This window comes from Heterodontus francisci, chromosome 2 (assembly GCF_036365525.1).
Source record: "Heterodontus francisci isolate sHetFra1 chromosome 2, sHetFra1.hap1, whole genome shotgun sequence".
NCBI classification, from domain to species: Eukaryota; Metazoa; Chordata; class Chondrichthyes; order Heterodontiformes; family Heterodontidae; genus Heterodontus; species Heterodontus francisci.
This window is the reverse complement of record NC_090372.1, coordinates 150,870,834-150,884,327: the sequence shown is the minus strand read 5'-3', so window position 1 is coordinate 150,884,327 and position 13,494 is coordinate 150,870,834. Positions and strand designations below refer to the sequence as shown.

General features: G+C 48.2%; 1 protein-coding gene across 1 annotated transcript in view; it reads left to right on the top strand.

Annotated features, from left to right (window-relative positions):
* The first annotated feature begins 2,153 nt into the window (after nt 1–2,153).
* The window catches only part of efhb (EF-hand domain family, member B), a 115,319-nt gene continuing 103,978 nt past the window's right edge, over nt 2,154–13,494 (top strand). The window contains exons 1-2 of the mRNA XM_068051454.1: nt 2,154–2,335; nt 2,554–2,616. Of these exons, the coding sequence (XP_067907555.1) occupies nt 2,261–2,335; nt 2,554–2,616 (138 nt within the window). The 5' untranslated portion in view covers nt 2,154–2,260. The remainder of the gene's footprint in view (nt 2,336–2,553; nt 2,617–13,494) is intronic.

The window sequence follows — 13,494 nt, the reverse complement described above, 5'->3', positions numbered from 1 at the left end:
CCCATGTGGGACCTTATCAAAAGCCTTACTGAAGTCCATGTAGACTACATCAACTGCTTTACCCTCATCTACACATCTAGTCACCTCCTCGAAAAAGTCAATCAAGTTAGTTAGACACGTTCTCCCCTGACAAAGCTGTGCTGACTATCCCTGATTATTCCCTGCCTCTCCAAGTGGAGATTAATCCTGTCCCTCAGAATTTTTTCCAATAGTTTCCCAACCACTGATGTTAGACTCACCAGCCTGTAATTACCTGGTCAATCCTTGCTACCCTTCTTGAATAAGTTGTGAACCTTGTAAGTGTCAATGTTCATAGAGACTTGTGTGTGCTTGTACAAGGAATGCAGAAAGTTAACATATAGGTACAGCAAGCAATTAGGAAGGCAAAAAGCATGTTGGCTTTTATTGCAAGGGGATTAGAGTACAGGAATAAAGTAGTCTTGCTACAATTGTACAGGGTTTTGGTGAGACCACATCTGGAGTACTGTGTGTAGTTTTGATTTCCACATTTAAGAAAGGATATATTTGCATTGGAGGCGGTACAGCAAAGGTTCACTAAATTGGTCCCTGGGATGAAGGGGTTGTCCTATGATGAGAGACTAAGTAAATTGGGCTGTATTCTCTGGAGTTTAGAAGAATGAGAGGTGATCTCATTGAAACATATAAGATTCTAAAGGGGCTGCATAGGGTAGACACTGAGAGATTATTTCCGTTGGTTGGGGTATTTAAAACATGGGAGCACAGTCTCAGGATAAGTGGTCGATCATTTAGGATTGAGATGAGGACAAATTACTTCACTCAAATGGTTGTGAATTTTTGGAATTCTCTACCCCAGAGGGTTGTGGATGCTCCATCGTTGAATACTTTAAGGCTGGAATAGACAGATTTTTGGTCTCTCAAGGAATCAAGGTTTATGGCAAGTGGGCAGGAAAGTGGAATTGAATCCTAAGATCAGCCATGATTGTTTTTTAAAACAGGCTCGATGGGCCATATGGTCTACTCCTGTTCCTATTTCTTGTGTTTTTGACCCAGGCTCCTTTTGAGTGCAGCTCAGGACCCTAAAACCTCTGTCCCTCTGTACAGTAACTCTCACTTTGCCTCTGTATTCTTATTCTTCTGCTGTTCTGTACACTAAACAACAACAACGTGTTTATATAGCACCTTTAACATAGCAAAATGTCCCAAGGCACTTCACAGGAGCATAATCAGACAATAAGTGACACCAAAGCAAAAGAGGCATTAGGACAAGCTGTAAAAAGCTTAGAGGTAGATTTTAAAGGGGATTTTAAATGAAGAGATGTACAGCAGATTACCTTAACAAGCCCATCCCTCAATAACCTAACTCACCCATCCCTTGTACCCTAACTGTCCTGTCACTCTATCACAACCGGCATCTTGTTGACTTTTCACAAGACTGCAGTGGGGCTGCACGATATCGGTGTGGAAACCCATGTTGCTGATCTGGTGGTGTGAAGCAGCAAGATATTTTTCATTTATAAGCGTCTGTCTGAGATTCAGAATTGATGCTGTTGATAACACGGATATAATACTAAAAACAATCCAATTAGCAGTTCTACAACGAGTCTCGGGTCAATTAAGGACGGGCCTTAAATGTGGCCATTTCCAGCATGTTGAGGCCAATGAACAAAGAAAGAGCAAACATGCTCGGCACAATTTATGACATTGCCTAGTCCTTGCATATTGTTTATAGCACCTTTAACATAGCAAAATGTCCCAAGGCACTTCACAGGGATATAATCAGACAATAAGTGGCACCGAACCAAAGGAGGCATTAGGACAAGAGGCCAAAAGCTTAGTTAAACAGGTAGATGTTAAGGGGGATATTAAATGAAGAGATGTAGAGGCAGGCTACCCTAACAAGCCCATCCCTCAATAACCTAACTCACCCAACCCCTGTACCCTAACTGTCCCGTCACTATCGGAAGACGGAAAATAAACTAAGTGTAAAAATGTTAATATCTGTTAGAACCTATTGAAGCACTTTGGAGGTCCGAATATTTGAGGCTAAGGAAGCGATGGAAGACTGTGACCCGAGTCACTGCCCACTGCTGTCGCCCGCTGCATTTGTGCCATTGACGACGTGCAGCTGGTTGCCTGGCAACAATAAAAAAAATCAACATTCCAGAGGACAGGAGCCAGATCCCGGGGGCGAGTTGTGAGGACGACGCCTGAAATCTGAATTCAAACATTGCCAAAGTATCAGCGGTTACGTAAAGTGTAACCATTAAGTAAATGCGTTATGCCGGGTGTCGTCCAACCTTTAAAACCTGTATATGCAGGGAAGTTCACCGATAAAGATCCCCTGCTGTTTACAGTAAGTATTGAGTTTCCTCTTTCTAATTTCTGCCGATGACTTATCCATATCAATTATTGTAAAGTATAACTTTTAACATTTACATTATTTCTGGAATTATTCACTAAAATATATCGGTCTTTCAGTTATTTATATGCCATAAATTAACGAACCTAGGAGCTAAAGGTGCTGTGCAGATAGTGGTCACAATCTGGTGGTAACGGATGTTTCTTTTGCAGGCGGGGAAATTAGTACCTATTACTGGAAGCGCTTCGGAATGTCTGACAGAAATTCAGCCCAGGGTATGTAAACACGCTGCAACCATATAATTTCAGAAGTATAAATAATACTGACGTTTAGATTTTGCGCGATAGAAACACATTTATCTGACGACATCGAAGTGCAGCAAGATTTTTTTTTGAGTAGATGCGCATGCCAAACTAGCCGAAGCTTGTTTGGTCAAATAGCTAATAGGCCCAAAAGCTCACAACTGAAGAAGGGACCCGGCATGACAAAACAAGTAGTTACATAAGTACTGTGTGCAATTCTCTCAACCGTATTTCTTTCCTTTATTAGCCGAGGTATAGAATATAAGAACAGGGAGGTTATGCTGGAACTGTATGTGAGGCAAGGGGGGAGATAGCAGGGGCTCTGACACAAATTTTCAAATCCTCTTTGGCCACAGGGGAGGTACCAGAGGACTGAAGGACAGCGAATGTGGTGCCGTTATTCAAGAAGTGGTTGGGAAAATATTGGAAAAAATTCTGAGGGACAGGATTAATCTCCACTTGGAGAGGCAGGGCTTTGTCAGGGGGAGATCGTGTCTAACTAACTTGATTGAATTTTTCGAGGAGGTGTGTCGATGAGGGTAAATCAGTTGATGTAGTCTACATGGACTTCAGTAAGGCTTTTGATAAGGTGCCGCATGGGAGATTGGTTAAGAGGGTCCATGGGATCCAGGGCAATTTGGCAAAGTGGATCCAAGATTGGCTGAGTGGCAGGAGGCAGAGGGTGATGGTCAAGGGTTGTTTTTGCGAGTGGAAGCCTGTGACCAGTGGTGTACTGCAGGAATCGGTGCTGGGACCTTTACTGTTTGTAGTGTACATTAATGATTTAGACGTGAATATAGGAGATATGATAAGTAAGTTCGCAGATGACATGAAAATTGGTGGTGTCGTAAATTCTTTGGCCTCCTTGTCTCGAGAGACAATGGGTAAGTGCCTGGAGGTGGCCAGTGGTTTGTGAAGCAGCGCCTTGAGTGGCTATAAAGGCCAATTCTAGAGTGACAAACTCTTCCACAGGTGCTGCAGATAAAATTGGTTGTCGGGGCTGTTACACAGTTGGCTCTCTCCTTGCGCTTCTGTCTTTTTTCCTGCCAACTGCTAAGTCTCTTCGACTCGCCACGCTTTAGCCCCGCCTTTATGGTTGCCCGCCAGCTTTGGCGATCGCTGGCAACTGACTCCCACAACTTGTGATCAATGTCACAGGACCTCATGTCGCGTTTGCAGACGTCTTTAAAGCGGAGACATGGACGGCCGGTGGGTCTAGTACCAGTGACGAGTTCGCTGTACAATGTGTCCTTGGGGATCCTGCCATCTTCCATGCGGCTCACATGGCCAAGCCATCTCAAGCGCCGCTGACTCAGTAGTGTGTATATGCTGAGGATGTTGGCCGCCTCAAGGACTTCTGCATTGGAGATACGGTCCTGCCACCTGATGCCAAGGATTCTCCGGAGGCAGCGAAGATGGAATGAATTGAGACTTCGCTCTTGCTGACGTACGTTGTCCAGGCCTCGCTGCCATAGAGCAAGGTACTGAGGACACAGGCTTGATACACTTGGACTTTTGCGTTCCGTGTCAGTGTGCCATTTTCCCACACTCTCTTGGCCAGTCTGGACATAGCAGAGGAAGCCTTTCCCATGCGCTTGTTTAATTCTGCATCAAGAGACAGGTTACTGGTGATAGTTGAGCCTAGGTTCAGGAACTGTTGAACCACTTCCAGAGTGTGGTTGCCGATATTGATGGATGGGGCATTTCTGACGTCCTGTCCCATGATATTCGTTTTCATGAGGCTGATGGTTAGGCCAAATTCATTGCAGGCAGCCGCAAACCTGTCGATGAATCTCTGCAGGCACTCTTCAGTGTGAGATGTTAAAGCAGCATCGTCAGCAAAGAGGAGTTCCCTGATGAGGACTTTCTGTACTTTGGTCTTCACTTTTAGATGGGTAATGTTGAACAACCTGTCATCTGATCTTGTGTGGAGGAAAATTCCTTCTTCTGAAGACTTAAATGCATGTGACAGCATCAGGGAGAAGAAGATCCCAAACTGTTTCACGCTACTCAGGATTGGAAAGGGGTCTGATGAGGCGCCGCTATGCTGAATTGTGCCTATCATATTGTCATGAAATGAGGTGATGATACTTAGCTTTGGTGGGCATCCAATCTTTTCTAGTAGTTTGAAGAGACCACGTCTGCTGACGAGGTCAAAGGCTTTGGTGAGATCAATGAAAGCAACGTAGAGGGGCATCTGTTGTTCACGGCATTTCTCCTGTAGCTGGCGAAGGGAGAACAGCATGTCAATGGTGGATCTCTTTGCTCGAAAGCCACACTGTGCCTCACGATAGTGAGGAGGAAAGCCTTATATAGATGGACGAAATAGATGGGCTGGTAAGATGGACAGGGTAGTGGCAAATGGAATTTAATCCTGAGAAGTGAGGTGATGCATTTTGGGAGGACTAACAAGGCAAGGGAATATACAATGGATGGTAGGACCCTAGGAAGTACAGAGGGTCAGAGGGACCTTGGTGCACTTGTCCATAGATCACTGAAGGCAGCAGCATAGGTAGATAAGGTGGTTAGGAAGGCATATGGGATACTTGCCTTTATCAGCCAAGGCATAGAATATAGACCGCAATTGTTGACAACGCGATCGGTAGGTGGCGCTGTTTTGGCACATGCGCAAATACAGCATGTGCCACGAAAACGTCACAGCTTGTGACTGTAGCAGCTGCCAGGACTAAAGATGGCGCTGCTCAAAGAATCACAGAGATGAAACCTAACAAACACGTGGCAGAATACAATGGCCGGAGTGAGAGAGTGGAGCGGGCCGGGGAGATCAGCGCGGGGGCCGGGGAGATCAGCGCGGGGGCCGGGGAGAGCAGCGCGGGGGCCGGGGAGAGCAGCGCAGGGAGACCAGCGGTAGCGGTGCCGGGGGGCGGGGGGGGGGGGGGAAAGAGGGAGAGGGAGGGGGGGGAGAAAGAGGGAGAGGGAGGGGGGGGAGAAAGAGGGAGAGGGAGGGGGGGAGAAGGAGGGAGGGGGGAGAAAGAGGGAGGGGGGAGAAAGAGGGAGAGGGAGGGGGGAGAAAGAGGGAGGGGGGAGAAAGAGGGAGGGGGAGAAAGAGGGAGAGGGAGGGGGGGAGAAAGAGGGAGAGGGAAGGGGGGAGAAAGAGGGAGAGGGAGGGGGGGAGAAAGAGGGAGAGGGAGGGGGAGAGGAAGAGGGAGAGGGGGGAGGGGGAGAGAAAGAGGGAGAGGGGGGAGGGGGAGAGAAAGAGGGAGAGGGGGGAGAAAGAGGGGGGAGAAAGAGGGAGAGGGAGGGGGTGAGAAAGAGGGAGGGGGTGAGAAAGAGGGAGGGGGTGAGAAAGAGGGAGGGGGTGAGAAAGAGGGAGGGGGGAGAAAGAGGGAGAGGGGGAGAAAGAGGGAGAGGGGGAGAAAGAGGGAGAGGGAGAGAAAGAGGGAGGGGGGAGAAAGAGGGAGAGGGAGAGAAAGAGGGAGAGGGGGGGCGGGAGGGGAGAAAGAGGGAGAGGGAGGGGTAAGGAAGGGGGAGGGGGAGAGCTGGGGGGAGAGGGAGGAAGGGGAGAGAGTGGGGGGGGGGAGCAGCGGAACGGAAGAGGAGTGCCTTTTTCTGTGCATGCGCCATAAACACAACAGCAAAAGACTTACTGGCTAGTCCCTGGACCCGGTGACACCAAGGTCTTCGCACGCTCGCTCCCCGCGGCTCTCTACGGCCTCTCGCTTCCGGCCCTCTCCATTCAGCCGTTCCCTCCAGCTGCGGATGCCCAATCCAGTTGCTTTCTCTACTTCTCCACAGTACTTCAGGCATTGCAACTGTTTGGTCCCTGCATTTTGCATGCTCCCTCTCCCCACCCCTCCCCGCTCTCCCCACCCCTCCCCGCTCTCCCCACCCCTCCCCCTCTTCACCCACCCCTCCCTCTACCCCCCCCACCATAGTTGAATATCTGAAGTGCAGTTGCAAAGTCGGGGAAATAGCATGCAAAACAAAACCTCAACAATTCTGGGTTTAATTATTGAAAAGTTTTATTAAGTTCATTAAGTATCCGAGGAACTGCTGTGCATGGATACATGAGTGTTGTGTCCAGCATTCCCGTTAGACAGACAGGCCGAGTCTCTGCTATGCACAGCTAAAGAGATTGTTCCTGGAGAGCCTTGTGGTGAATGAATGCTTGGCTCTCTATTCCACTACTGTATTGTCCATGTGAAGAAGGCAAAGTCACAAGAGTCTGAGCTCAGTCTATTCTTGGTGAATGTTCCCCAAGCGCATCCCAATGTGCATTCCCAATTCATCCATAAATGCAATGTTCCTTTCCACATCGTGATGAGCTCCGCAGCATGATCCAGTTGCCTTCGTTGCTTGAATGCTGACCTTAAGTCTCAAGGATTATTTTCTCGACGGCATGTTTTACATGAAAAGAAATAAAGCAAATCAGAGTCAGAGCTTGCCTCCCTCCATCCACTGAAATTACTGTTGTGCACACCTTTTTAAGTTCTGCAGTGAAGGCACCAATTGATAACGTCACCAATGAAGCACTTATTACCCACCTCAGATGCAGGAATCAGCACATCCTTGCGTCCTCTCCCGCACTGCCTCCTTTGCTTGAATGCCGTCCTTAAGTGTCACGGATTGTTTTCTCAAGGGCACGTTTTACATGAAAGAAAATAAGGAAAGAACATCAGTGTCAGAGCTTCCCTCCCTCCAATGAAATTACTGTTGAGCATGCTTTGTGTTCTGCGGTAAAGGCATGTACTGATAACACCGCCAATGAATCACTTAGTACCCACCTCAGCTGTAGGAGGCAGGATGATGTTACTGCCCCTATCTCGTGATGGTTCAATGCTGCTCTCAGGGAAAACATGAATGATGTGAGGGTGCTGGAAAAGAAGCACATTTCTTTTGGGCTATGAACATAAAGCTGGCCATTTAGCCCAGCAGTTCCCTGCTAGTGGTTATGTTACTCGTGCGTCTTTCCATCCATTCCCATTTAATCCTGCCTACTACTATCACCAGTTGTGTTCACAGCAAGAGCATTCACATTTCTGCTACCACTGGACACGGCATGCTTGTTTCTTTTAGTGCTCAGTCTCTTCTTGCTGAATGTTCCCCAAGTGCTTGACCCCTTTGGACGCCCTCTCTGCTTGACAGGCAGCAACTGGCAATTGCGGAGTCTCACAAGGCTCTGCATGGTTGTTTCAATGTCGGATGGGGAAACAGGTGGCTGTGTGTCCATGAGCACTTCCCTGATGGGTGTAGGAGCAGGTAACTGTGTGCCCATGAGCACTGCCCTGATGGGTGTAGGAGCAGGTAACTGTGTGTCCATGTGCACTGCTCTGATGGGTGTAGGAGCAGGTAACTGTGTGCCCATGTGCACTGCTCTGATGGGTGTAGGAGCAGGTAACTGTGTGCCCATGTGCACTGCCCTGATGGGTGTAGGAGCAGGTAACTGTGTGCCCATGTGCACTGCCCTGATGGGTGTAGGAGCAGGTAACTGTGTGCCCATGTGCACTGCTCTGATGGGTGTAGGAGCAGGTAACTGTGTGCCCATGTGCACTGCCCTGATGGGTGTAGCAGCAGGTGACTGTGTAACTGAGCAGCAAGGAGAGGGTACCGCAGGTAGGGGAAGTGGAGATTTGAACAGGCAGGCATATGTATGGTCCATCAGATCATTAGGCCAGGGGGTGAGACGTGACTGATGTCCAGCGCGCGGCCACCTCCATCCGAAGGTGCTTCCGGGCAATTGTTGGGCATAGTAAATGGCTCCATCTCATCAGCCAGTCCTTGCTGCCAGCGGAGAGTCTGTTGCCGCAGCCAGTCCAGTCTCCTCATGAATGCTGCCGTTCCACTCTGCAGAACGGCCTGTTGTAGCTGGTACAATTGATCTGAAAGCAAGCGGTATTTTTCATTCTGGCTGAGGGGCCTTGGCTGTTCCTCTGTAATCACAATGGCAGCAGCCGTGCCTGTCGTCGTTGGTGTCTGAGATGCACGCCAGCGACAATTGGGGGCGAGCCTGTCCAAAGGCAGACCCAGATGCCTCTGCACAACAACAGCATGTTTGCAGGGCAACAAAGTCTGAATGGAGAAGATGCAGCTGCAGGTAGCCTGGCCATCATGTATCTGCAGTGTGTACTGTTTGGCCCCAGAAATCACAGTCACTGTGCCTTCATCCTGCTACATGCGGTGGCCCAGACAATGGAAATGTTTTCAGAGCAACTCACAACAGGGGCTGGAGAACATGCGGTGGCCCAGACAATGGAAATGTTTTCAGAGCAACTCACAACAGGGGCTGGAGAACATGCGGTGGCCCAGACAATGGAAATGCTTTCAGAGCAACTCACAACAGGGGCTGGAGAACATGCGGTGGCCCAGACAATGGAAATGCTTTCAGAGCAACTCACAACAGGGGCTGGAGAACATGCGGTGGCCCAGCCAATGGAAGTGTTTTCAGAGCAACTCACAACAGGGACTGGAGAACATGCGGTGGCCCAGACAATGGAAATGTTTTCAGAGCAACTTACAAAGGCAGAGCAACTTACCTTGGAACAATCTCCTGTGTCAAATAAAAATGAAGCAAGTCTCCAAAACGAATAAATAATTCAGATAAAATGCGAGAAAATGCCCGACGAAACCTCTCCTCCTTCCACTTTCAAAAAGTCGCGCCGAAGCTTTGACGCATGCGCAGAGGCCAAACTGGCGCGTACCCGAGGAAGACGAAATAACGCGATGACGTCATCTGCGCATGCGCACAACGGTCCTGGCAGTTCGGACCGCAGCGCATGCGCAGAGATGAGGAGACTGTGTGCACATGCGCGTACCGTGTCATCTGCGCATGCGCAAAGCGGTCCTGGTAAGCCGGACCGCAGCGCATGCGCAGGGGGCATGAGACCGTCTGCGCATGTGCGCACCGCGGCGCATCCTGATGACGTGTGCGATGACGTAGCGTTGTCATGAATTACTTTGTAGAATATAAGAGCAGAGAGGTTATGATGGAGCTGTATAAAATGTTAGTTAGGCCACAGCTGGAGTACTGTGTACAATTCTGGGCACCACACTATAGGAAGGATGTGATTGCACTGGAGAGGATGCAGAGGAGATTCACCAGGATGTTGCCTGGGCTGGAGCATTTCAGCTATGAAGAGAGACTGAAAAGGCTAAGGTTGTATTCCTTAGAGCAGAGAAGGCTGAGGGGGGACATGATTGAGGTATACAACAGTATGAGGGACATTCATAGGTTAGATAGGAAGAAACTTTTTCCCTTAGCGGAGGGGTCAATAATCAGGGGGCATAGATTTAAGGTAAGGGGCAGGAGGTTTAGAGGGGATTTGAGGAAAAGTTTTTTCACCCAGAGGGTGGTTGGAATCTGGAACGCATTGAAGGAGTGGTAGAGGCAGGAACCCTGACAACCTTTAAGAAGTATTTAGATGAGCACTTGAAACGCCATAGCTTACAAGGCTACGGGCGAAGTGCTGGAAAATTGGATTAGAATAGTTAGGTGCTTGATGGCCGGCGCAGACACGATAGGCCGAAGGGCCTGTTTCTGTGCTGTATAACTCTATGACTATGACTATGTATAACTCATTGTTTAGGCTACAATTTGAGTTCTGTGTGCAGTACTGGTCACCCCCTTACAGAAAGGATGTAATTGCGCTAGAGAGGGTACAGAGTAGATTTATGAGGATGTTGCCAGGACTGGAAAAATGCAGCTATGAGGAAAGATTGGATAGGCTGGGGTTGTTTTCCTTGGAACAGAGAAGGCTGAGGGGAGATCTGATTGAAATGTACAAAATTTTGAGGGCCTGGATAGAGTGGAGGTGAAGGGTCTATTCACCTTAGCAGAGAGGTCAGTGATGAGGGGGCATAGATTTAAAGTGATTGGTAGAAAAATTAGAGGGGAGATGAGGAAGAGCTTTTTCACCCAGAGGGTGGAGCGGGTCTGGAACTCACTGCCTGAAAGGGTAGTTGAGGCAGAAACCCTCAAATCATTCAAAAGGAGTCCAGATATGCACCTCAAGTACCGTAAGCTGCAGGGCTACGGACCAAATGCTGGAAGACGGTGGTAGGGAAGTTGCTGGAGAAGATACTGAGAGATAGGATCTATTCCCATTTGGAAGAAAATGGGCTTATCAGTGATAGGCAACATGGTTTTGTGTAGGGAAGGTCATGTCTTACCAACTTAATAGAATTCTTTGATGAAGTGACAAAGTTGATTGATGAGGGAAGGGCTGTAGATGTCATATACATGGACTTCAGTAAGGCGTTTGATAAGGTTCCCCATGGTAGGCTGATGGAGAAAGTGAAGTCACATGAGGTCCAGAGTGTACTAGCTAGATGGATAAAGAACTGGCTGGGCAACAGGAGACAGAGAGCAGCAGTGGAAGAGAGTTTCTCAAAATGGAGACGTATGACCAGTGGTGTTCCACAGGGATCCGTGCTGGGACCACTGTTGTTTGTGATATACATAAATGATTTGGAGGAAAGTATAGGTGGTCTGATTAGCAAGTTTGCAGACGACACTAAGATTGGTGGAGTAGCAGATACTGAAGGGGACTGTCAGAGAATACAGCAGAATATAGATAGACTGGAGAGTTGGGCAGAGAAATGGCAGATGGAGTTCAATCAGGGCAAATGCGAGGTGATGCATTTTGGAAGATCCAATTCAAGAGTGAACTATACAATAAATGGAAAAGTCCTGGGGAAAATTGATGTACAGAGAGATTTGGGTGTTCATGTCCATTGTTCCCTGAAGGTGGCAACGCAGGTCAATAGAGTGGTCAAGAAGGCATACGGCATGCTTTCCTTCATCGGACGGGGTATTGAGTACAAGGGTTGGCAGGTCATGTTACAGTTGTATAAGACTTTGGTTCGGCCACATTTGGAATACTGCGTGCAGTTCTGGTCGCCACATTACCAAAAGGATGTGGATGCTTTGGAGAGGGTGCAGAGGAGGTTCACCAGGATGTTGCCTGGTATGGAGGGCGCTAGCTATGAAGAGAGGTTGAGTAGATTAGGATTATTTTCATTAGAAAGACGGAGGTTGAGGGGGGACCTGATTGAGGTGTACAAAATCATGAGAGGTATAGACAGGGTGGATAGCAAGAAGCTTTTTCCCAGAGTGGGGGATTCAATTACAAGGGGACACGAGGAAAAGTCGGGGGAGTGGGACTAGATAAGTTGCTCTTGCAGAAAGCTGCCACAGACACGACAGGTCCAATGGCCTCCTTCTGTGCTGTAATCATTCTATGATTCTATGGACCTCTAAATGGGAGGTATATACAACATTTTTTCATTAGTATTTAAGGAATAAGAAAAAAAAAATCTTCTTTTTGCTTTTCAGGCTTTAATGTGTGTTGAAGGGAGAAAATGGATGATGCGTACTCCCTGGGGAAAAAAGTGGATTTTTACATTAAAAATGATGTATTATGTTTTAAGTAGAGACTTCACAATTAAAAGGTTTTTAGAGGAAGAAAAATAATAATTAAATTTTCAACAAACCACCAGACCATTACTTACCCAAAAGTTACATCAACAATCATTCTTCCTCTCCACCCCCACACCATCCCAGTTCACAAAGCACCCTACCTCCTTCAGACCAGGGTCATCAACACACTTTTCTCCAGCCTTCCAAGTTCACACTGGCACTCCTCCTTCTCCCTTGTCAATTGAAATTGCAGCTTATTTAATCTGGTGTTCTTCTTCCAGTCACCTCTACTCAAACCTCAGTCCAGAAACTTACACTTAAGTATGCTGCATAACAACATCTTTTCATCCCTGTATCCTCAGCTTCCACTGCAATAAAACATCCCATAGATATCTGAAAAGACTCCATCACAACTCCCTATCACAGCCATTAAACCCACTCTCAAAACATTGTTTCCTCTAACATTACATGAAAGCTACATACTCCAAATGCCATTGTCAGCAAATCTATTGCACAGGTTTTCCTATCTTCATAATTAACCATGGTAATCCTTTTCCAAGCAATGGGTGAAATTTAGTGAGGCTATTAGGAACAGAAATGGAGGCGTGGGGGGCTGGAGAATAATGACGGATGTGCCCGCCTGGAAATCCGATGTCGCGATGGTTCCAGATTTAGTCAGTGGTGAGAAAGCTCCAAGAAGGTGTGATGTGATGGGACTGCAATTTAAATTGTTGAACAGGTCGTTGTAATATTTTAGCATGCAACTGATCATGATTCAGTTGGAGGTTTGGAATGAATTCAACGGTGGATGGGCCTCACATGCCTTTGGATCCCCTGCCATTGAAAGATGGCAGCACCAAGGCAAGACCTCAGTGCGGACGAGGGAAGGCAGCCATGGGGAGCAGTGGATAGGGGAAGAGGGGGAGTGGAGGCCATTTTCAGTCTGCAGTGCTGTGCACTCTGCATGGGTGGGCTTGGTCTTGGGTGAGAAGGTTGGGTGGCCATAGTATTGGGTGCTGCGCTGGCTCTCTGCAGGGGTTGGCACTGAGGGCCATTAGTGCGTATTCTGAGGGGAGTAGCAAAGCAACAGTGCCCAGGCAAGTTCATCTGTTCGAGGACAGCACTCTGGAGGCCTACTGATCAACTGGAATAGGTCTCATACACCCTGTCTTTGTGGATCCCTGTGGCATGCTGCAGCATCTCCGATGGAGGGAGAGCCAGGAGGCAGCTGCACCTGCCCGTGAAGCTCCAGGAGGAGAGTATCAGCCAGCCATGCCGAGAAGGGCCCGCCTGTGCCACAGGGTGTACTGGACTCAACTCAGCTACCTCCAAATGTCTGAACGGCAGTGTCAGCGAAGACTGCGACTCTCCAGGGAGGTCATTACCGATTTGTGTGTCATGCTGCAGGACGAATTGCGACCTATATGCTTTGGTGGTCACCCAATGCCCGTGGCCCTGAAGATCACTGTGGTACT